The 25,397-nt window shown below is 43.6% G+C and overlaps 1 protein-coding gene across 2 annotated transcripts in view; it reads left to right on the forward strand.

The window, feature by feature from the left end:
- Positions 1-509: 509 nt before the first annotated feature.
- The window catches only part of DNAJC16 (DnaJ heat shock protein family (Hsp40) member C16), a 35,390-nt gene continuing 10,502 nt past the window's right edge, over positions 510-25,397 (forward strand). Inside the window, exons 1-7 of one of the 2 annotated variants that reach the window (XM_047792061.1) lie at positions 510-789; positions 2,827-3,011; positions 7,378-7,444; positions 9,238-9,577; positions 19,412-19,596; positions 22,152-22,256; positions 22,835-22,993. In XM_047792061.1, coding sequence (XP_047648017.1) covers positions 2,845-3,011; positions 7,378-7,444; positions 9,238-9,577; positions 19,412-19,596; positions 22,152-22,256; positions 22,835-22,993 — 1,023 coding nt within the window. In that variant the 5' untranslated portion in view covers positions 510-789; positions 2,827-2,844. Of the gene's footprint in view, positions 790-2,826; positions 3,012-7,377; positions 7,445-9,237; positions 9,578-19,411; positions 19,597-22,151; positions 22,257-22,834; positions 22,994-25,397 lie in introns of those variants that run through there. The other variant, XM_047792062.1, reaches the window with a different exon arrangement.

Below are 25,397 nucleotides of genomic sequence, written 5' to 3' on the forward strand. Positions count from 1 at the left end.
CCGATTTGCTTGGAGCAGAGCAAACTTGAGTTCGGTAGCACATTCGTTTGTGCCTCTCCCCCACCGCCCCCACCGGCATCACCACACACATATCCGTTTCCCGTGCTTAGGACAGGATCTGGCACCTTCTAGATTGGAGCTCCCTTTTTGGTAAATGGGATTAGGAGTCCTGGATACTAAACCTTGGGCAAGTCCTTGCCGGTCTCTGGGCCTCAGTCCACCACCACCAACACCATCAGCATACGGAGGAGCTGGACTAGAAAGGATCCCTAAGGTCCCTTCCAACTCTGACGTTGTAGGATTCTATGAATAGGGTTAAAGAGATCTGGGACCAGCGGTTGCTTCCCCACCCTAGCAACTGTTGCTAGACGAGGGCCATCTCCTGGTACAAGTGGAAACTCCTCCCTGCATCGGGGAGGTCTTTTGGCATCCCATCAGGCATCGCGACTTCGCCTCTCTAGGAAGCACGTTTTGGACTCTTTGGTCCACGACCATCCCTTTGGATCCAGTCGAAGAGCGCGCCTCGTTCCTATGGCAACCGCGCCAGGTCCATGCGCAGACGGCGGGTGACAAGGGTCAAAACAGACTCGCAAAATAGACGCCTTGGACCGGTTCAGTCCGCGCCCTCGGTGCGCCGGGCCTTTAAGCGTCACGTGACTACCCTCCAACTCGTCGCCCCTCTTTCCCTCCCCAGGTCCCGGCAAGCGCTGGTTTGGACCGGAGGTTCCCGGCCCGGCGGACTAACTGGAGCGTGGACGCTGCAGCCGGTTAGGCTGGTGCCCTTTTCCGGTAACTCCTTCTCCGCGTGAAGCGCTGAGCCGCGGACGCGGCGGGGCCGGGCAGACTCAGGGATTTCCTATTAGTTCCTCTTCGTTCCCGGTCCCCGATGGGCCTAGCGGGGGGAACCGGAGCCAATAGGGCCCGGCCCTGGGCTCTCGGAGGCAGCGGGGGAGGCGGCCGTCTCCTATAGGTTTGCGACCTTTGGTGGGAGCTCGAGGCTGGGCTCAGACCTAAGCATGCCTCTGGGATCACCTGCTTGATCCAGGTGATACTGCCCGAGGGCGGTAGCCTACCTGTTGGGCAGGTTGTTTCCTGCCCAGAGGTCGGCGTGGTCGAGCTGTCAGCAAAGGAACACAGCCCACTGGCACTTGAGCCTTCTAACTGGAGGCAACTGACACAGTTGAATAAGGCACTGGTTGCACTGCATAGTAGAAGTTAATGGTAATAAGTATCAGTTACAGGCTGCTGACCCTGTGCTCAGTAAATATATTACGTACATTTAACTCCCATTTAGATCTTTCAGGGTGGTATTGTTCAACCTCATTTTATGGAGGAGTTAACAAGTTTTAAATAACTTGTCCAAGGTCATAAAGTGATGGAGGACAGATCCCAATGTTAGTCTGATTCCAGAGTCCATGTGCTACATAACTTTCTCCATTTTTAGCGTGCCACATAAGTTTTGTAGGATGGAATAGGTTATAGGTTGCCTTTACAAAGAAAATAATGGTTTGTTTTAGATTTTCATTCAGCATGTTTGCAGTCCTAAACATTGACCATCAGATTAGTCAATTTTGTGAGGACTCCAGGCAGCATTTAGAATTCCTACTTGTCTAACTCCACACTCTTAGAGTTTACCTCTCTTTCGATAGTGTCACATTAGATACATGATCCATAAAACTCTAGTGATTTCTAAGAAATCAGGATATCACATGGCGTTCCCATTATGGCTCAGTGGTAACAAACCAGACTAGTATCCATGAGGATGCAGGTTCAATCCCTGGCCTCGCTCAGTGGGTTAAGGATCCGATGTTTCTGTGACCTGCAGTGTAGGTCACGGACACAGATGGGATCTGGCATTGCTGTGGCTGTGGTGTAGGCTGGCAGTTGCAGCTCTAGGTTGACCCTTAGCCTGGGAACGTCCATATCCCATGGGTGCGGCCCTAAAAAAGAAAAGAAAAAAAAAAAGATATCACAAAGATCATCCAAGCAATACAACACCACCTTGTTCATTAACTAGCCAGGATTATTTCCAAAGTCCACAGTGAATTCAGTCACTACACTCACCAGAGATGGAGCTTTAACATTTGAAGACCATGCGTGGTCTACAGGCTTTGCCATTAATCACCCCTAATGTGGGAAGTGAGGTTTTTTCCTCATCCGAGACCTCCACTTATAATGCCAGTATTGCTAGTGATTAAAGAACAACTTCCTTTTTTTCTTCTTTGAATGAGCATGGTGAGAAAGAATAGAATTGGGGCATACTAAGTCATAACCTCAGGGGATTTTTTTTAGAGTATTTCACTTTCATAGCTTGTACTTATTTATAACTCCCAAGAACATCACTACTATCTTGTTTTGTAGGTTTGCGCATAGTAAATCTTTATGATTCATGAATTTATTTAGGGTGTGCTCAGTGAGGTAGTCTATAACCACATGTTTTAAGTTTAAACTGTTATTGTCAGACTGAGTGAAGTAGTGTGTTTGAGATGTAGTTGTTTGGATTTCCCTATGTATGTTTTCCCACATTTGCTTATTTTCTTCATCTCATTCATTTTCAGTCGTTTCTAAAGGTTTTCTAATCCAAGGATTTTAGAGAGTTGCTATTAATTCTTACTGCTTATCTCATCTGATAACAGTCCTTTTTGCGATATTCAAAAACAATAGCAAGATTGTTCATTTAAAAAGATGTCATCAAACAGCTTGGCACTTTTCCTGCAAGATATCTTTCGTTTTATTTTTCATCTATATATCTTATACTTTTACCTAAAAAAAGGAAAACTGTCTAGATTTCCACCACTAAAACTATTGCCTCTTCAATCATTTCAGCTCTGGGAAGGAAGAGAAATGGAAGTGAAAAAATTGAGCATTTCCTGGCATTTCTTGATAGTTCTGGTTCTGATCCTGCAAATTCTGTCTGCGTTGGATTTTGACCCATACAGAGTCCTAGGGGTCAGCCGAACAGCCAGTCAGGCTGATATTAAAAAGGCTTATAAGAAGCTCGCCCGGGAATGGTAGGTGAAACAAAGAAATAGCAGTTTAAAATAAGCTAAGCAGTTTTAGCAAGAGAACGAACCCTAAGTCATGGTTAGCTTTTATTTGTCTCTGTTGCTATGTTCATTAAATATCTATGTCTAGCATATTTTATGTAGGAGAACTTATATTCACGTTATTTTATAATTTTTAGTGATGAGATCCGAAGGCTGTATTACTATGAAACTCCCTTTTAGGAATTCTTTGGCTTAAATAATTACCTTGATACTGTTCACTTATTTAATGTTAAAGTAAGTAGGCGGGAACTTTAATTAATTAATATTTCTATTTTATATATATATGATCAACAATGGATAAGCTACCCTTACGATGACATGTTATTCATAAGGTAACTCTTTATGAGTGTCGTTGCTAAAGGGAACACTGTCCTGTCCTGTTGTCTAGAATAATAATTTTTAAGCTTTCAAAAATTTTTGAGAGTAAGAGCTTTGCTCTTTTAGACTAAGAGCTTTTTATGGTGAACCAACCATAAGTTGGTTGAAAGTTTGGGATGGGATCCATCTTTGAGCCCCTCCTGCATGCTGGGCACCGGGTTCTATGCTGTGTATCTCATGTAAACTTTATAAGTATCCTGTGGGGATGGACATTGCTGTCCCTGTTTTTCGAGTGAAGAACTAAGCTCAGAGTTGTTAAGTCTGTGTTATCTCTAGCTTCCACGAGCTGACCTTCAGCACCAGCAGACAGTTTATGCCTGTTTTATTTGTTAATCTGTTACCAGTCTGGGCAGAAGTGAGAGTGAGTGGGATAGTGTTGGAATGGCTAGGAAGTTTTGCAGGAGCAAAGCGGCCACGTGCAGCTGACACCGCAGGCTGTGTGTGACTGCCTGACACCATTGTTCATTCTTCAGTGAGAGACGCATCTTAGTATTCAGTCGGTGGCAATAAAGGTGAAAGATAGTTTTAAAATCTGCTTTTGAATGTTTTGAATAAAGAACTATTTTAGACCATATTCATAGCACGAGGATCCCAGGATTGGGTACTAAGAAACAGTCTCTGATTACGCATGGCCTCTTCCCAGGTTGCTTTCTACATCCTTTCAGACTCTTGTGTCTTTGTATTTAAAGCAAAAATACATAAATCTGTACTGAATTCATAAGGTAGCAACATTCTTTTGGGCAGGGTATGGCCTTCGACAGCATTTTAAAAGCAGAAATGATAGGTTAGTTATGTGGGACCTATTCAAATAATGGCTTTGACTTTTCTATCTTCCAGAGCTGAAAAGGGTGTTTTGATATTAATTAAATGAATCACATGCCTCTCTTCCTTAATTAGATTCCCTCTAGGAGTAACTCATCACCGTAGGAAACTAGAGACTGTCATCCAGTGAAAGTCTACAATTTTACTTTACCTCTGTATTTTCACGGTGCTATTATTTTCTGCTGTTTTGGCTTTGACAGTGTTTTCTCAGTGAAACTGTTTCATTTCATAATGGTTTTATATGGTGTCATATCCAGTTAGCCCTTGAACTCTGCGGGTCCACTTGAATGCAGATCTTGTTCAGTAAATAGCACTGTAGTACTTCACGGCCTGAGGTCGGCGGAGTCCTTGAATGTGGATCCACGTGTATGGAGGGCTGACTGTAAAGTTACATGCGGGTTTTTGAGTGGGCCCCTGAGTTGTTCAGGGGTCAGCTGTGCACTGAAAATTGCAATGTTTCCCAGTCTGACTTCAGAATGAGCTATCACGGGGGAAATGGTTAAGTATTAAATTGGATTTGTAGTCTATTTTTCTTTTTTTTTTCTTTTGGCCATACCCACACGGCCAGATCCTTAATTCACTGTGTCACAGAAGGACTTCTTTTGTTTGTTTGTTTTTAAACCATAATTTTTTTTTAATCTCAGAAAAACTCTTTCCTAATAATGACGTTTGATCATAGGCACTGTTACATCATCTACATTAGCAAAATAACTCCTCCCCACCCCAAGAAAAATGGCCCCATAAAATTTGGCTTGAATCCACCAGGCCTGATGTGGTCAGTGACCCAAACTGTCAATGGGTTTGTCTGATACTTTATTGACTTTTTTTCTACCTTCATTTTTATTCCTTTAAAGGTAGCGCTAGACAGGCAGTAGGTGCCAATAATAGTGTTTTCTTCACTTTGAAATTTTAAAAATGTGCATAATACTCCAGTCCGTGCAGTGTTTCACATACATTGAAAATAGCATTGAAAGGTGCTTTCCAAGAGCGGAGTTTATTCTTTTTTATATGTTCGCAACTTTGAGACATCTTCCCACAGTTAGGAAAATACTCCTTAGAAGCTCGCACTGTCTTGGGTTTCCTCCCTGGTCTTGGGCCTTGGCTTCCTCTGTCTCGGGAGCTGTGGTGGTAGCCCAGCTGTCTTTGGTACTCTCTCTTTGACTCAGTCTCCTTACAAGCCCCTTCCTACCCCTTCCTCCTCCCTCTGCAGAGCTCTGTATGTCAGACCTTCTTGTGTGCAGTCGCATAATTTATTGCCTCAGCCTTTGGCCTAAGTTTGAATATTGAAAACACTTTTTTTGTTTCATCATCCAGAAACATACTATTTTCATATTTTCATTACATTTAGCTCAGGTTTTCTTCCCCACTATTATTCATAACAGGATTAAATATTTCAGGGAAGAAGGATGTCTAAATTCAACAGGCAACAATTTGAAGTTTATTTTTAGAGGAGTCCAAGTATTAGTATAATTCATTCTGACATGTTCCTGCTAGAATAAAGTGGTCAGGTTGGAAAATTTTTTTAATTCTGATGTACTCAGTGCTGATTTTAGTTGTCATTTGCTTCCCAGTGGATTGTTTCTCTTTCCAGAACCTTTGCTAGAGGAAATTTACTGAAAGTTAGCAGAAGTGCTTACAAAAACAATAACCTCTGTCATAAAATCTCTTGATAAAATGGCATTGAAATATTAATTAATATAAAACACTGGTTTATATTTTAGGGGGTTCTCAGGAAGTAAAACCCAGCCCTGAGGAGTTCCCACTGTGGCTGAGTGGATTAAGGACCCAACATAGTCTCTCTGAGGATGCAGGTTCAATCCCTGGCCTCACTCAGTGGGTTCAGGATCCAGTGTTGCCAAAAGCTATAGCATAGGTCACAGCTGCACCTCGGAGCTGGCGCTGCTGTGGTGCAGGCCGCAGTTGCAGCTTCAGTTCAGCCCCTAGCCGGGAACTTCCATAAGCCATAGGTGTGGCTGAAAAAAGAAAAAGAAAAAACACCCATCCAGCCTCATCTGTCCAAGATTTTAAAGTCACCAAAGCTGAAATTGGTATAAACACAAAAAGATAACAGAATAATGTATGGCGGCAAGATTGCATTCAATTAATTGCCAGCTGTGTATAATGGCAAATATTAGTTCCACTCTAGTTGAAGTCACTTGTACAAACTGTAGACTTTTCTCCCATTTTAAAATATGTGGCATTGGAAGAGTTGCTGTGTTGGCACAGCCAGTGCAACAAACCTGAGTAGTATCCATGAGGATGCAGGTTTGATCCCTGGTCTTGTTCAGCGGGTTAATGATCTGGTGTTGCCATGAGCTATGGTGTCGTGTAGGTCCAGTGTTGCCACATGCTGCAGCATAGGTCACAAATGTGGCTTGGATCTGGCGTTGCTGTGGCTATGGTAGGCCGGCAGCTGTAGCTCCGATTCAACCCCTAGCCCGGGAACTTCCATGTGCCGCAGATGTGGCCCTAAAAAAAAAAAAAAAAAGACAAAAAAATTTTTTTAACCAAAAAAATAAAATAGGTCACCTTGAAATCATGCATTTGTAAGTAAAAGGCAGCCAGACAGACTGGGATAATCAAGGCTATAATGAAAACTCTGCTGTTCTAATTTGAATGTCAGTAGCCAAATACCATTTGGGACATGGTTGTTACAAAACACAGTCACGGAGGTTCCTAGAAGCTGTTTCCTGTGTCTCCCTGAGTTGTCGGAAGAAATACCTACGTTGACGCTCTAATGTTGGGATGAAATGGTGGACACAACTGCTGTCCTGGGTTAAGAAGGTGGTTCTCATGAGTGCCTTTAGCCTTGAGCCAGCTCCAGCAGTGTTTGGGAGCAATGGAGAGACATGCATTTCCCACCCTTCCTCAGTGAAAGGCTACAGCACTATCGGAGCTTTGAAAATGTGCCCCACTGAAGCACTTTGGGAAGAAATTGACTGTTTCACAGTCTCATTTACTGTCGTCATACAACGGAGCCAATGGCCTCTCCCATTTATTTTTAAGAAACCGTCGTAACAAAATGCCTTTCCAGTTGCCTCTGGTGTAGTGAACTGTGTGTACAAGGATGTTAACTGACCACGTGGAGACCATTAAATCCATTCTCACTGCCTGCGGCTTTGTGTTTCAGGCATCCTGACAAAAACAAAGACCCTGGGGCAGAAGACAAGTTCATTCAAATCAGCAAGGCTTATGAGGTATCGTGTCAAATTTTGTGATACATCTGCTCGCTCTTATAAAATATATCTTGGGGTTCCCTGGTTTAGGGGATTAAGGATCAGCGTTGTTGTCACTGCTGTGGCCTGGGTTTAATCCCTGGCCTGGGAACTTCTGCATGTCATGGATAAAGGCAAAAAGTGAAATGAAGTATATCTTATGTGATCAGTTTTGTAAAGTCCTCTCAGAAAAGGCTGTTTCCCACGTCCCTGACCAGTTTCTAGATGATGGTAAGGACAATGTATTTAGCCACATTCAATATGTTGATACTAGTGCCCGAACACTCAGCTCTTAGAAAAACTGGCCTGTTTTGAAGGCTTTAATTGAAATTTTAGAGTCCCCCTGAACATATGTCTCTGTTTCCTTATATTACACAGTCATGTTGGCAGCACATACACTAGAAACTGATTTATATTAAAGAATCACAGACCAGAGTTCCCATTGTGGCGCAGCGGAAACGAATCTAAAAACCATAAGGTTGCAGGTTCGATCCCTCACCTCGCTTAGTGGATTAAGGCTCCAGTGTTGCCATGACCTGTGGTGTAGGTCAAAGGCTTGGCTCAAATCCAGCATTGCTGTGGCTGTGGCATAGGCCGGCAGCTGTAGCTTCAATTGGACCCTTAGCCTGGGAACCTCCATATGCCGCTGCTGCAGCCCTAAAAGGCCAAAAAAAAAAAAAGGAATCACAGACCAATTTGCCTATACTTATTCAAGTGCTGCAGGATTTTCAACACATCACCATAAGTAAGTTGGTCTGGAATATTCATGAAAGATAAGTCCATGGCTTCCTGATTTGCATAAGGTAATATTCTTTAGCAGACAGTGCTTAACTCATAGAATGATACTTCATCCTAAAACAAATTCTCCAATTCCTTATTCAAAGTTATTTCTGGGAGCTCCCGTCATGGCACAGCAGAAACGAATCTGACTAGGAACCATGAGGTTTTGGGTTCGATCCCTGGCCTCACTCAGTGGGTTAAGGATCCGGTGTTGTCATGAGATGTGGTGTAGGTCACAGACACGGCTTGGATCTGGCGTTGCTGTGGCTCTGGCATAGGCCGGCAGCAACAGCTCTAATGAGATCCCTAGCCTGGGAACCTCCATATGCCGCAGGTGCAGCCCTGAGAAGACAAAAAGAAAAAACCAAAGTTATTTCTAAGTAAAACAAAGTCGGAGAGTTCCTGCTGTGGCGCAGTGGGTCAACAATCTGGCATTGCCATAGCCATGGCGTATGTCACAGCTATAGCTCGAATTCCAACCCTGACTCGGGAACTTCCATAGGCCGTGGGTACAGCCAGAAAAAAACCCCAAAAATAAACGAAAACAAAGTTAGCTAACGTACAATCATAGAATTCAGTTCTCTGGTAATTTTTTGGTGTTCACAGCTTTCCATACCTTTGTTTGAATAATTCTAATTTACATGGTATAACCAAGTCAATTTTCTTGTGGTTGAACCTTAGTGATCAATGTTATGTTAAGTTTTATTTGTTTTATTGATGTGCTTATGAGTATTATGATAGCTCAAAATCTAAATTTAAAGTCAAGATGAGCATGAGCAAATCTCAGCTGAAGTGTTTTGGTCTTGAAACACTTAATGTTTGTTTTGAGAGAAGGGTTTCAGGTATGTTGAGTGACGATGTTTGAAATATCTAATTGTATCATAGCTTTTCCTTTGTCCCTTCCTGTCTTGCAAGCTGCTTACAGGGTAGTCCTTTGGGTGATCCTTTTTTCGTTTGTTGTCTGGATTTCTTTTTGTTTTCTCTTTTTCTAATAGATTCTTTCCAATGAAGAAAAAAGATCACATTATGACCACTATGGTGATGCCGGCGAGAACCAGGGCTACCAGAAGCAGCAGCAGCAGCGGGAGTATCACTTCCGCCATTTCCATGAGAATTTTTATTTCGATGAGTCTTTTTTCCACTTCCCTTTTAATTCTGAACGGCGGGACTCGATTGATGAAAAGTACTTACTGCACTTTTCACACTATGTGAATGAGGTCGTCCCAGATAGCTTCAAGAAACCCTACCTCATTAAGATCACCTCGGACTGGTGCTTCAGCTGCATCCATATTGAGCCTGTTTGGAAAGAAGTCGTTCAAGAGCTGGAAGGATTGGGTAAGATCATGTTATCCTTTGGAAGGTATTTTTCTAGCAGGAAGTGACTTTTACATCTCTTGAATTTCATGGGCTGCTGGGGAGAAGGAGCAGTTAACGTGATTTCTCTTGACAAATTCATGATGACTAGCATTTTCCAGGGACACGTTTTCAGAGAGGGGAAATGTGTAAGCCACCTTCAGTGTTACTAACATGAAGCTTTACCTATAACCTCCTACCGTCTAGTTGAGGGCCTAATACAGAGGAGAAACTTAAAGATTATTAGCTGAAGAAAGCACCAAGCACCAGTTTTAATGCTGATAAAATTTGCAGGTTATCCTTGTGGTATTTGTGATTCCACTCCGTGTATTAATTTGCTAGAGCTGCCATAGCGAAACACCAGACTAGGTGGCTTAAGCAACAGAAATTTATTTTCTCATAGTTCTTGAGGTTAGAAGTCCAAAAACAAGGTGTCGACAGTTTGGGTTTCTTGTGAAACCTCTCTCCTTTGCTTTCAGGCTTCTCCCTGCATCTTCGGTTTTTTTTTTCTTGGCCGAATTTCATGTGGAAGTTCCCAGGCTAGGGGTCGAATCAGAGCTGCAGCTGCCAGCAGCAACACCACAGCCACAGCAACACCAATGTCAGATCTGAGCCACATCTGAGACCTACACTGCAGCTTGTGGCAATGCCAGATCCTTAACCTACTGAGCAAGGCCGGGGATCAAACCTGCGTCATCACATACACTATTCAGGTTCTTAACCCTCTGAGTCACAATGGGAACTCCTCCCAATGAGAGCCCGGGTCCACTGTCTCACTCTCTCTCTCTGTGACCTAATCTTTTTTTTTTTTTTTTTTGTGACCTAATCTCTTCTTAAAAGGCACCAGTTACACTGGACTAGGGCCCACCCTAAGAATCCCATTTTAATGTAATTATCTCTTTAAAGGCTGTATTTCCAAACACAGTCATACTCTGAAGTACTGGCGGTTAGAGTTTCAACATATGCCTTTTGGGGGCACGCAGTTCAGCCCATAACCCATGATATTCTAAGGTTCATGGGTTACCACTCCCCATCACAGATGAGCCTTCCCTTTGTTCATAGTTGTATCACTTAGCACTAGGAAAATTTTAGTGATCCAGAGAGGATATTTATTTTAATAACTTCTGAAAGTTGGAATTACTGGATTGTGTGTGTGTGTGTGATTTATAGTCAGACTTATTCTTGGGTCACTAAAAAGGGACAAGCTCAACCATAGGGGCTGAAAAACCTGGACTTCTCTGGAGAGAGTGCACTGTTGAAAAGCATGTTTTTTTGTTTTGATTTGGTTTTAAGGTTTGTTTTTGTTTTGTTTTTTTTTTCCGCCTTTTTTAGGGCCAAACCTGCGGTATATGGAAGTTCCCAGGTTAGGCGTCGAATCCAAGCTTCAGCTGCCAGCCTACGCCACAGCCACAGCAACTTGGGATCCAAGCCTCATCTGTGACCTACACCACAGCTCATGGCAACGCCAGATCCTTAACCCACCAAGCAAGGCCAGGGATTGAAACTGTGTCCTCATGGATACTAGTTGGGTTCATTAACCACTGAGCCATGACAGGAACCTCCAAAGCATCAGTTCATTTATTCTAAAACAGAAATTTTCAATCTGCTGTCCAGAGATGCCCAGGTACTCAGATTTGCCGAAATGCTTTCAGGATAAAGGATTTCCCAGGTGAAGGTGGAAGTTTAGCCCATTGTCTTCTCTCTGGTGGGAGGTCAGCAGTGCTTACTGTAGTGTCTGATGAATGAATGAGAGGCCAAGGTCAGGTGGAAGCCCCTGGATTGATCAGCTTCTTCATCACACAGCATGGCTGCATTTTGTGCCATGCTGGGTGCTGTGCTAAAAACAATTTAACCTGTTCAGACGTTAAGACTCCATAGTGGGGAGAGGTAGGGGTTCCCATTGTAGCTCAGTGGTAATGAACCTGACTAGTATCCATGAGGATGTGGGTTCAATCCCTGGCCTTGCTCAGTAGGTTAAGGATCCAGCATTGCCGTGAACTGTAGTGTAGGTCGCAGATGAAGCTTGGGTCCCAAGTTGCTGTGGTTGTGGCTGGCAGCTGCAACTGATTGGAGCCCTAGCCTGGGAACTGCCATATGCTGCAGGTGCAGCCCTAGAAAGCAAAAAAAAAAAAAAAAAAAAAAGGCTCTATAGCAGGATATAAGCATTGACCTGTTAACATAAGTTAGGATGGTAATTCATTTACCCCCAGGTCAGATCAGAGCCATCAGGCAGACACAGACAACATGAGGTAGCCTGTGGCACAGGGGTCACTGTGAGCAGCACATGCCTCAGAATCAGGTAGACCCGTTTTCAGATCTCAGCTATGTCATTTACTGCTTTGTGTCCTTGGACGAATTACTTAGCCCAAGTTTCTTCAACTCTAAAATGGGGTTACAGGAGTTCCCATTGTGGCTCAGTGGGTTAAGAGCCCACCATAGTGTCTGTGAGGATGTGGGTTTGATCCCTGGCCTCACTCGGTGGGTTAAGGATCCAGTGCTGCCACATGCTGCAGTGTAGGTCACAGATGTGGCTTGGATCCGGCATTGCTGTGGCTACAGTGGAGGCCGGCAGCTGCAGCTCCAATTTGACCCTATCCTGGGAACTTCCATGTGCTGCAGGTGTGGCCATAAAAAGAAAAATTAATAATAATAAAAATAAATGAAGTGGGGTTATAATGTCAAACCAACAGAATTATTATGAATAGTAAATGAGAAAAATATATATTAAGTGCTTGATATATTAAGTGCTTAACAAGTGACCATTAGAGAATTTCTGGTTAACTGAGTTTTCTGGTCCACCAAAGTAAAGTTTTTTAAAGTACCTATTTTATAAATTCATTTTAAAAGTCTTTCTCTTTTTTTGTTTTTGTGTTTTAGTGCCTAATCCACGGCATGTGGAAGTTCCCAGGCTAGGGGTGGAATCAGAGATACAACTGCCGGTCTACACCACAGCCACAGCAATGCAGGATCTGAGCTGCATCTGCGACCTACACCACAGCTCATGGCAATGCTGGATCCTTAATCTACTGAGCGAGGCCAGGGTTCAAACCTGCATCCTCATGGATACTAGTTGGATTAGTTTCCTCTGAGCCTTAAAAATCTTTCTTAAGGGAGTTCCCTGTTGGTCTAGTGGTTAGAACTCAGTGTGTTACTGCTGCAGCCCTGGTTTGACCCCTCGTTTGGGAACTGAGATCCCACGTTAGATGCTGCCCATTGAAGCCAAATTTTAAAAATCTTTCTTAAATTTTAATCTGTTTTCTTCAGCTCACAGACTATCAAGCACTGACTTTTGCCTTATTTTCAGCTAAGTCTTGAAAGGTGATTAAAAGTTGGCTGGGGAGTTCCCATCGTGGCGCAGTGGTTAACAAATCCGACTAGGAACCATGAGGTTGTGGGTTCGATCCCTGCCCTTGCTCAGTGGGTTAACGATCCGGCGTTGCCGTGGGCTGTGGTGTAGGTTGCAGACGCGGCTCGGATCCCACATTGCTGTGGCTCTGGCGTAGGCCGGCGGCTACAGCTCCGATTCGACCCCTAGCCTGGGAACCTCCATATGCCGCAGAAGCGGCACAAAGAAATGGCAAAAAGACAAAAAAAATAAAAAATAAAATAAATAAATAAATAAATAAATAAAAGTTGGCTGGGCAGGAAACGGAGGAGTAACATTCAGGCAGGAGGGACCATGCAGGCAGGGAAACGGCACATCCACAGAAGACCCCGCAGCTTGTGAGTTGGGAGGAGGCAGGACGAGCATTCTGGGGCCAGGTAGGCAGGAGCCTGAGAGTCCAGGCCGAGGGGCCAGGACCTTATTTTGGGGTGTGTAAAAAAAGCCAAGGTTGATCTAATCAGAGCTGTGCTTGAGAAAGCTAACTGTTAATGCTGCATGAAGGACAAAGTAAAGAAGGTGAGAATAGGAGTTCCTGTGGTGGCACAGTGAAAACTAATCCGACTAGTATCCATGAGGATGCAGGTTCAGTCCCTGGCCTCGATCAGTGGGTCAGGGATCCAGCGTTGCCATGAGCTGCGGTGTAGGTCACGACATAGCTCAGATTCCGAGTTGCTGTGGCTGTGGTGCAGGCTGGCAACTGTAGCTTGGATTCGACCCATAGCCTAGGAAGTTCCATATTGCATGGGTGTGGCCCTAAAAACCACGAGAGATGCATAGATACATAGATAGATGAAGTGAGCATGGAAGCAGGGAGGCTACCAGTCTGGGCAGGACAGCCCCCACTGGCCTGAGCTCGGGCAGCGGGAACAGAGAGAGGACAAGTGTCAGATATTCCAAGGGTGGGATCCTGGAGGGACCTGGCACCCGGGGACCATTTGAATGTGAGAAATGTGGAAAAGACAGAGTCTCAAGATTGACTCAGGATCCTGACTTGAGCTCCTGGATGGTCAGGGAATCCAGGGAAGAGCCAAGTTTGGGGAGGAGTGGTTCTAAGTAATGACTACAGTTTGGACATAGCAAGTGTGATGACGTGACAGTAATAATGTGAGCATAATCAGAATAGCTTGTATTTATTGAGAGTTTACTGTGCCAACACTAACGTAAGTGGAATGCATGTTATAAACAACGACTGTGAGGCAGGCGCTCTTGTCTTCCCTCTTTGATAGAGACTTGGCTCATTTGGTCCTTTGTTTGAAGGTGGTACTTAGCAGAGGTGGGGTTCCGATTCGGGTTCATAACCACTGAGCCACAAGGGGGACTCCTTTTCTCTCTCTCTTTTTTTTTTCCCCCTTTTTTTTGTGTGTGTGCATGACTTCTTATTTTATTTTTATTTTTATTTTTTGTCTTTTTGCCTTTTCTAGAGCCGCTCCCACGGCATATGGAGGTTCCCAGGCTAGGGGTCTAATCAGAGGTGTAGCCGCTGGCCTACACCAGAGCCATAGCAACTTGGGTTCCGAGCCACGTCTGCAGCCTACACCACAGGTCACAGCAACACCGGATCCTTAACCCACTGAGCAAGGGCAGGGATCGAACCCAAAACCTCATGATCCTAGTCAGATTCATTAACCACTGAGCCACAACGGGAACTCCATGACTTCTTATTTCAAAAGAAAGATTAACTCTTCTCTTTTAATAGTTCTCTTTTTATCCTAAAAATAACAAAGTGTCTATAACAAGTTCATTCTGTCTAGGAAAAGGGTCTGCCTGTATTAAAGTTGGCTTTGTTTTGTTTTGTTTCTCCTTAAGCTCTGTGTTTGTTTTTTTTGGTGCTTTTTTTTGTGTTTGCTTTCGTTTAGTTGCACCAGTGGCATGCGGAAGATCCTAGGCCAGGGATCAGACCTGCACCACAGCTGTGGCAATGCCAGATCTTTAACCCGCTGCGCCCCAGGGAACTTCCTAAACTGTGTATATTTGATTTTGTGTTATTTCACATCATTTTGCATCTTAAGAGTTTGTTTATGAACATGTTTGTATTTAGCCATTCTTGACCGTGGCATGTTCTTCCAGTTGGCTCTGTAACATCCCTCCAGGTGTATGGAAAAGCTGAAAAACAGATGAGTGTGTGTGTGTGTGTGCAAGACAGAGGGGGAAACAAAAGAATTTCCCTAAAAGACGTGTCACACTTTTAAGATTGCGTAAGGAAAGCAAATGTAATTTGACACCTCAAAATAGAGATCTTCAGTACTATACAGAAAGAACACCCTCTTACAAACTCGGAAAGAGGAGAAAATAATTTGAATTTTTTATTTATTTATTTTTGGTCTTTTTAGGGCCACATGCGCAGCATATGGAGGTTCCGAGTGTAGAGAGGTCGATTGGAGCTGCAGCTGCTGGCCGACACCACAGCCTCGGCAATGCCTGATCTTTAACCCACTGATTAAGGCCAGGGATCAAACCTGCATCCTCATGGTTACTAGTCGGATTTGTTTCTGCTGAGCCACGACGGGAACTCCTAATTTGTATTTTTAATTTCCAAGGATCTGTAAATTACCTTGAAACATTGATGTATATAAAAATCAAATATTTCTGGAGTCCCCTGGTGGCTCAGAGGTTAAGGATTTGGTGTTTTTATGCCATGGCACTGGTCACCGCTGTGGTACACGTTCCATCTCTGGCCTGGGAACTTTCGCATGCTATGGGTGTGACCAAAAAAAAATCTTTTCAAAAGAGATCATATACACTTTGCCCTTCTTTTAAATTTGCTGCTCAAGTTTGCTTGGATTCTGATATGTCCTTGTCAGCCAGCCAGGTTATGCTAATCAAGATAAGAATAGGAGCATAGCTGTACTTGCTGTTGGCCCAGCTGAGCTTGCTTTATGAAACCTGAACTTGGGAGTGTAGAGAGTTTAAAGGCAGAGGAGGAGACAAGAGAAACTGCACTGTTCACTGTGGCTCAGCAACTGCAAGTCACCACGTGTCGTCATGGTCATTTCCCAACCTGAGTCTCAGGGAGAAAAGAGTGCTGGTGAGTTTTCTGACTCTTCCTTCCCAGCTTGGATGGGATACGAGGAAGAGATTAGATCTGGACTTAAAAGAATTTTGGATTTCTTGTTATACTCTTGTTATATTCTTAAATATCTTTACAGGAGGAAAAAAGACCATAAATTTAAACACCAAATATGTATCATTCTTTATTCTATTCTAATCTGTATGATAGTTAATCTATAAGTAAAATTCCTCCAGAATTTAGAAATGGATTATAATATTAAGAGTCAAAGGCTTATAGAAATGATCTAAGAAAATAACCTTTATAGATTTGTAAATGCTTACATTTAATGAAAATGGTGCATGTAATTCCAAGGACTCAATGGTAATTTTAAGTAGAAGAAATGAAATCTGGAGTTCCCATTGTGACTTAGTGGGTTAAGAACCAGATGTTGTCTCTGTGAGGATGCAGGTTCAATCCTTGGCCTCACTCAGTGGGTTAAGAATCCAGCCAGCATTGCTATAAGCTGCAGCATAAATCACAGATGTGGCTCTGCCATATCATAAGCCGGCAGCTACAGCTCCGATTTTGACCCCTACCCTGGAAACTTCCACATGTGTCAGGTGCAGCCATAAAAAGAAAAAAAAGAGTGATCTTGACATAGCTTATTCCACTCAGCAGGGAGAAGAGAGTTTCATGGAGATTAAAATTCCACTCAAAAAAGACGTAATCTCTAGGTCAGAATTCACATGGTCTGGATGAAATAATACTTAATAGTGGTTGTAATTAATTAGGTGCCTACTATATTTTGGGCTCTGGGCTAGGCTCTTTTTTATATTATATCATGCAATCCTTACGACAATTTATCTCTGTTTTGTGAATAAGGAAACTAAGGCTCAGAGAGGTTAAATGACTTGCCTACGGTTGCACAGCTAAGGAGTAGCAGAACTGGGATTTGCGTCTGTATCTGACTTTGAATACTTTAATCATTTACTTGTTTTAACAAAAAGTTGAGTGCCTAATAAATGCCAGGGACTCTTCTAGATATTAGGGATACAGCAGTAGACAAAATAGCCCCAAATCCCTATGCTCATAGAGCTTATATCCTAGAGAAGGGAGGCAAGCAAACCAAACATACAACCTGTCAAATGGTGACAGAGCGTGATAACAAAGGCCGAGTTGGAGTTCCCTTGTGGTGCAGTGGGTTAAGGAACCTGCGTTGTCACTGCAGTGGGCCCGGTCGCTGCTGTGGCGTGGGTTGGATTCCCGGCCCAGGAACTTCCACATGTCAAGGTCTCTGCCAAAAAAAAAAAAAAAAAGGCTGAGTGCTAGGGACTGCTGAGTGAGAAGCTCCCAGTCTCAATTGGGCAGATGAGGAAGGTCTCACTGCAAAGGTGGCCTGCAGAGGGCGAGAGAACGAGCTTCAGGAATATCTGGGGGAAGAGCAGCATGGACAGCAAGCATGAAAGTTGTCTTCATTGTCCTCTGCTCTCCCAGAGCTGCTTGTGATTTCAGGCCCACCAGCCACCATTCTGATTACTGATTCTGGTCCCGGAGGCTGGTTGGGGGCCCCGCGAATGATGCTGTTACTGGAATTGGTGAAATAAGGTGGTTTCTGGTCTGGGTAGCAATCACCGGTAAGGTCGTTTACAGTGAGTGGGTCTCTAAGAACTCAATCCCTCAGAGTTTAGGTGGAGGAGGATACTAGAGACAGAAAGGAGCTAGGCTTTGCAGTCACCTGGACCTGGGTTCAAATCTAGGTCCTACTGCACACTAACTGGTGCCAGGTGGCTTTCCTCAGCCTCTCCAGGCACCAGTTTCCTCGTCCATGAAAATAACAATACTTACCACTTGGGGTTTGTGAGTGTGAAAAGTGACTTAAAGCTCTTGGCATGCTGCCTAACTTACAAAGGGCTCAGAACACACCACTTCCGCCCTTGAGCCTTTGTTGCATGGCCCTTGACCTCCCTAGGTAATGTCACTTCTTACTTTACGTGAGACCAGATCACTCAAGTGCATGCCTGCTGTGTTCGTGTTCTTTCTCCTGCTTACATAATTCTTATGGGCACTTTCACTTACTGACACTGTCCCTTGGTCATTTTTAATGCCTCTAGTGTGATAGAATCGTGTCCTGGACTTGGCTCTGGAACATCCAGTTGGGATTCTTACCCTTCAGATTTATCAGCTCTGCAAACTGGGCTAAGTCATTTCACCTCTCTGAATCTCTTTATCTATAAAATGAGGGGAGTAGACTATGTGATGTCTAAGGTGCCTCCTTTCCTGCCCTTGAGACACTCAGGTAGCCAGCAGATTTGTTGAGTCTACTTAGCAGGTTTTTAGTTGGTTTTTTGTTGTTGTTGTTGTCTTTTTAGGGCCAAACCCATAGCATATGGAAGTTCCCAGTCTAGGGGTCAGATGGGAGCTATGGCTCCAGACCTAAGTCACAGCCACAGCAACACAGGATCCGAGCCACGTCTGCAATGCATACTATAGCTCATGGCAAAGCTGGATCCTTAACCCACTGAGCAAGGCCAGGCATCGAATTCGTGTCCTCATGGATACTAGTTGGGTTCATTACCACTAAGCCATGATGGGAACTCCAACTTAGCAGTTTCAAAGTATTAAGTTTGCAGTCCCGTCATGGTGCAGCAGAAACAAATCCCACTAAGAACCATGATTCAATCCCTGGCCTCACTCCGTGGGTTAAGAATCCAGCGTTGTGGTGAGCTGTGGTGTAGGTCACAGACGCGGCTCAGATCTGGCGTTGCTGTGGCTCTGGCATAGGCCGGCAGCTACACCTCTGAGTAGACCCCTAGCCTGGGAATCTCTGTATGCCACAGGTGTAGCCCTGAAAAGACAAAAGATTAAAAAAAAGAAAGAAAGAAATGGTACAAATAGATAGATACCAAAATATTAACAGTAGTTATATGGGATATGGCCTAATGGTTTTAACTTAATCTCTTTCTCTTTTTGAGAATCTGTGTAATGTCTTTATAAAATACTTTGTACAAAGGGGAGATGTGCTCTGAAGGGTGAGAAGACTGTGATCCCAGCCTATTGACAAATCCTGGGTTTTTTTCCAGCCGTTGCTGAGCTGATGAACCCTGCGTTGTTCACAGGTGGTCTCTCTATGAGCAGGAACACGGTGAACAGATTGTTCTCTTCCTCTGAAGTGTTTCCTCACGATCTATCCCAAAATTAGAAACAATAGACCAAAGATAAAAAGATTTGTGGCTCCTCTTAAACATGGCCAGGTTGCTCTGCGGAAGAACTGAACCAATTTAGAATTCCAGCAGTGAAGGAATGCTAGACAGTCTTATCAGGAATGCTCTCCCCTCCTCCTGAGTTGGGATTTCAGTTTCAAACCAGAAAATTACTTAGCAGCATTTCTTCACCTGCCGTCGGGGCGTAAAAAGTCTTCATGGCAGTCTTCCATGCTTTCCAGGCGTAGGAATCGGTGTGGTCCATGCCGGGTACGAGAGGCGCCTGGCCCATCACCTGGGAGCACACAGCACACCCTCTATCCTAGGAATCATAAACGGGAAGATCTCCTTCTTCCATAACGCAGTGGTCCGTGAGAACCTACGGCAGTTTGTAGAGAGTCTTCTTCCTGGGAACTTGGTGGAGAAAGTAAGTACCTGGCTGAGACTTAGTCTAAGAGGCGCCTGGGACCCCTGGCTGCCCTGACCTCTGCCTGTGGTCATCCTCAGACCTGAGTTTTCATTTTGAGCAGGCAAGAAGCGTGCTCATTTAAGATTACTCCAACTGAACCATTTAAATGAAGCCTGTCCTCAGAGACTGAAAATAGAGACTCCAAGACTCATCCCTGTTACAGCCACTGGGAAGACGTACCCTGTCATAGGGATCTGAGCCTTAAATGAGAGTGGCTCTTATTTTCTCAACAAAAAAGTAGATCCCATCGTAGAATGCAGGGTTTCTCTCCAACTCATGCATTTGTTCATTTGAAGATACTTTTCTCATGAGAATGTTCAGTTGTTATATTTGATTATATATTTAGTAACCATCTCTATTGAAAACCAGATTCCATGAAGTCAGATTTTATCTTTCACACTTTCTAAACGTAGAGTGATGCACCAATATGAATAAATTTGACAAATAAAAACAAGAGTTCCCACTGTGGTGCACTGGGATCAGGGGCGTCTCTGGAGCACTGGGATGCAGATTCGATCCCCGCCCAGCACAGTGGGTTAGAGATCTGGCATTGCTGCCGCTGTGGTGTAGGTCACAACTGCAGCTCGGATCTGATCCCTGGCCCAGAAATTCCATGTGCCACGGGGCGGCCAAAAAAAAGAAAAATAAGTGAATAAATAAATTTCTCGAACAAAACGTTGAGCTAAAGAAGCTAGGCACAAAGAGTTCATACAGACTATAAACTATGATTTTTTATGTTTGAGAAGCATTTTTCTCCCAGCATCTTAGGGTAGGGATGAAAGGAGCTAGAGCAGGATTCTTACTTACTGCTTTAAATGAGTTCTTTTCGTGGCTTGGTGGGTTAAGAGCAGGATTGGTATCTGTGAGGATATGGGTTCGATCCCTGGCCTTGCTCAGAGGATTAAGGGTCCGGCATTGCCACAAGCTGCAGCGTAGGTTGCAGATACGGGTTGGATCTGGCCTTGCTGTGGCTGTGGCATAGGCTGGCAGCTGCAGCTCTGATTCAACCCCTAACCTGGGAACTTTCATGTGCTGCAGGTATGGCCCTAAAAAGGGAAAAAAAAAAACAAAAAACAAAAATGATTCATTCCTTTAACAATAATACCAAGGACGGTGAACATAGAGATATTTCTGTCGTATTTCTACAGTCACTGTTCGTAGGCTGTCCCACTAGGGTCATTACCCACAGAAGAAACATTTGTTGGAGTTAGCTTGAGAGGAAGTTGTCAGAGAGCATGGTAGCCTCCTAAAATAATGATACATTGTCCTCATAAGTCCCCAGACCTTTGTAAGATACGCCAGGCACTGTGCACCAGTGCCTCTTGGACGCCAGACATTCTGTCAAGTGCTGAGGTCACAGTTCAAGGAGCTCTCATCCAGTGGGTGATTGTTGCCATCCGGTATGTGCAGCAGCCATCCTAGAGAGTAGAGAAAGCCTTCCTGAAGGAAATGACCCCTGTACTGAGTTCACAGGTGAGGGGAGAGAAGTAGGGGGTGAACTGCAGGCAGGCAGAGGACCGGGACACGAGCTAGCCTGCTTTGTGTGAAGTCGACATGCGTGAGTGCGAGAGGACGAGACTGAGGGGGTTGAAGGGAAGCTCCCTGTAAGGGTCTCCGTTAGGGAACTTGTATTTGGCCTGCAGGTGACAGAGCCGTTGAAAGGGGTCAAGCAGTGGGGTGAAATGATTAGGTATCATTCTGGAAGCAAAGTAGAAAGATAAACTTTTTTGAACAACTGAAAAATTTCTATGTAGACATTTAACTTATTCATGTTTTTAGTTTGTTCTCAGGATTATTTTAAGGCATAAACAGGAAAACAAATGGCAAAAGTAGCAATTCATACAGCAGAAACTGGCACATTGTAAATCAACTATTCTTTCATTTTTTTAATGTAAAAAAATTATGATGGCAGTAAATGAAATTATTTAACATATAAACAGAGTGGGTCTGCTTACTCTCATTTAAGCAATTTTTTTTTAAGCAATTTTAAAAGAGTAGTTGTTACGTTATCATCTGCAGGTTAATAGAGCAAAAAGTAGTTGATAATTGAGCAAGAAACAATTTCAAAACTCAGTTTTTTTAATAATATGGTTAGTAATTGTTTCAGAAAAGATTATGATTTTAGTCTGTAAGAGTTGGAACACATGAAAATAGAGAATCTGCATCTCCATTCTTTTAATTTAGCTAAATGAGGACAAATTAAGAATGAAATCTTGAGGGAGTTCCTGTTGTGGCGCAGTGGGTAATGAACATGACTAGGAACCATGAGGTTGCGGGTTTGATCCCTGGCCTCGCTCAGTGGGTTAAGGATCTGGCATTGCTGTGAGCCGTGGTGTAGGTCGCAGACGCAGCTCAGATCCTACATTGCTGTGGCTGTGCTGTAGGCCAGTGGCTACAGCTCCGATTCGACCCCTAGCCTGGGAACCTCCATATGCCGAGGCTGCAAGACAAAAGACAAAAAAAAAAAAAAAAAGAATTAAATCTTGAAACTAACATCCTCTTTTCAATTTAAGGTTACAAATAAAAACTATGTCCGATTCCTCTCTGGCTGGCAGCAGGAGAATAAACCACATGTCCTTCTGTTTGACCAAATGCCCGCTGTCCCGCTGCTATACAAGGTACTTTAGGTGGCTGGGCTAATGTTTTGTCATTTCGGTGATGGTCCTTTTTGTGAGTAATAGCTCATCCCCTGAGAAGTATTTGAAGACCAAAAATTTGCCTTATTTGACATTGAGTACGTACTGATGCTATTACTGAGTCAGGGCTTCCCACACACATAAAAGCATTTAATCTTCAAAAGACCCCAGTGATACTGATTTTTATCCCTATTTCACAGAGCAAAATACTGAAGCTTAGAGTGGTTGTCTAACCTAGCCAGGGTCTCTCTACAGCGTGGTGGAAATTGCTTCCCCTGAAGCCTGATTCCAGACCTGCTCTCTGAATGATATTCTCAACTATGCTTCTAACTAGTGCACCTCTGATTATCCCTGTGACATGAGGCAGGAGAGGAAAGCGCTCCAGCGTTGGCCTGGTCACTGCCATCTTACACAGTCGGGGTGCATCTAGTCCTCAGACCTCCCACCCACACGGAACTCAGCAAGAGGGATATTTTGCTGTAACTGAAAGAAAGAATTGATTTGTCATTTAGATGCTCTGGTATCTGTTTCATGTCTTCCCTTCTGTTATGCCCTAACAGTTGACTGCTTTTGCCTACAAAGACTACTTGTCATTCGGCTATGTGTACGTCGGCTTGAGGGGGGCGGAAGAGATGGCGCGGCAGTACAATGTCAATGTCTACACCCCCACCATCCTGATCTTTAAAGAACACATACACAAGCCTGCAGATGTTATCCAGGTATGTGAGTATGACCTTGTTTCATGACGGCCCTCTCATTCTATCTCAGGTCTGCATAGAAAGAAACAGCACAATTGAACAAAGCAGGCGAGGAGAAGAAAGGAGCTTTACTGTCTTCATTCAGAGGCATAGAATTTGTAAATGTGTTTGTTTAAGGAGTTGCCCTCGTGGCTCACCCGTAACAAACCTGACTAGTTTCCATGAGGTTGCGGGTTCGATCCCTGGCCTCACTCAGTGGGTTGAGGATCCAGGGTTGCCGTGAGCTGTGGTGTAGGTCCCAGACACGGCTCAGATCCCGTGTTGCTGTGGCTCTGGCGTAGGCCGGGGGCTACAGCTCCAGGTAGACCCCTAGCTTAGGAACTTCCATATGCCATGGGTATGGCCCTAAAAAGACCAGGGGGAAAAAAAAAGTTTAAAATATGATTTGGTACTATTTTGCTTAAATAATAATCTTTGACCAAAAGTAGAATTGTGGGAATTCTCTGGTGGCGCAGTGAGTTAAGGATCCAACATTGTCGCTAAAGCAGCTCGGGTCTGGAAATTTCCATGTGCCATGTGCCCAGCCAAAAAAAAAGAAAGTGGAATGGTGGTTGCCAGTGGCTGGGGAGGAAGAAATATGGAGTTAGTGTTTTTTTGTGTAGGGCCGCACCCGTGGCATATGGAGGTTCCCCAGGATAGGAATCCAATCAGAACTGTAGCCACCGGCCTATGCCACAGCCATAGCAACTCAGGATCTGAACAGTGTCTGCGGCCTACACCACAGCTCACGGCAACGCTGGATCCTTAACCCACTAAGCAAGGCCAGGGATCAAACCTGCAACCTCATGACTCCTAGTCGGATTCGTTTCCGCTGTGCCACATCAGGAACTTCCTGGAGTTAATGGTTAACGGGTACAGTTTCAATTTGGAAAGGTGAAAAGTTCTGGAGATGAATGGCAATGATGGTTGCAGAAGAATGTGAATGATTAATGCCATAGAATCATGCACTTGAAAATGGTTAAAATGGCAAATTTTATGTTCTCTATATTTTACCACAAAATTAAAATAATAAATAATAATTATCTTTGACCTCAAAAGAACTCCTGTTTTAAAAAATCAATGATTTTATTCTAAAATAAGTTACAAAATCAAATGTAAGAGTTAGATATAAAACAGTAATAAAAAAGAATAAGGGGGAATTCCCGTTGTGGCTCAGCAGTTTAAGAACCCAACTAGTGTCCATGAGGACGCCAGTTCGATCCCTGGCCTCACTCAGTAGGTTAAGGATCTGGCGTTGTCGTAGGTTGTGGCATCATTCACAGATAACGCTCAGGTCCGGAGTGGCCGTGGTTCTGGCTTAGGCCGGCAGCTACAGCTCTGATTCAACCCCTAGCCTGGGAATTTCATATGCCACAGGTGCAGCACTAAAAAGAAAAGAAAAGAAAAAACCCATACACTAGCTTTGATTTCATCCTGTTAATCCTTTGGAAGTTTTTAGTTTTCATAATTTGATATTCAAAAGTGCATGGGTTCTGAATCACAATAAAAGCATTTAACTGGCCTTTCACTGTATTGAGATCTTGTAGGTGAATAAAAGTTATTTGATCTTGCTCTTAAAATAAAAATAAATGTCATTAAAATTACTGGGGAAAAGAGAAAAACCCATAAACTAACTCAGAGAACATACAGTGAATATTTATCTCATCTTAAGATAGGGAAGAGCTAAAAGGAGTGAGGAAAATCTTGTTGGAAAATCTTAATAACTTGATTATAAGTTTTAAATTTTTATATAAATACTTAAAAATTGGGGGTTCTCATCGTGACGCAGCGGAAACAAATATGACTAGGAACCATGAGGTTGTGGGTTCGATCCCTGGCCTTGCTCAGTGGGTTAAGGATCCGGCGTTGCCTTGAGCTGTGGTGTAGGTTGCAGACATGGCTCGGATCTGGCGTTGCTGTGGCTGTGGTGTAGGCTGGCAGCTAAAACTCCTACTGGACCCCTAGCCTGAGAACCTCCATATGCCGTGGGTGTGGCCCTAAAGGACAAAAGACAAAAATAAATAAATAAATACTTAAAATTTTTAAATTAAACAATAAGGGAAGTATTTGTAACCAACATAAGAGGAATTGTTATCTTTAATTTCTAATGAGCTGCTTCTAATCAAGGAGATCAGTGCAAAACTTCCCAAGAGTGATCACTTAATGAGTCAGATTTTCTTTTGAGGTGATGAATGTTTTGGAACTAGATAGAGGTAAAGGTTACAAACACTGTGAATGTACTAATTGCCACTGGATTATACATTAAAATGTTTAATTTTCTGTTATATGAATTGTTTCTCAATTTAAAAAAAAAAATTTTAGGAGTTTCCCAGTGGCTCAACAGATTAAGGATCCAGCATTGTCGCTGTGGCTCAGGTTCCATCCC

The sequence above is a fragment of the Phacochoerus africanus genome, chromosome 8, assembly GCF_016906955.1.
Source record: "Phacochoerus africanus isolate WHEZ1 chromosome 8, ROS_Pafr_v1, whole genome shotgun sequence".
NCBI lineage: Eukaryota > Metazoa > Chordata > Mammalia > Artiodactyla > Suidae > Phacochoerus > Phacochoerus africanus.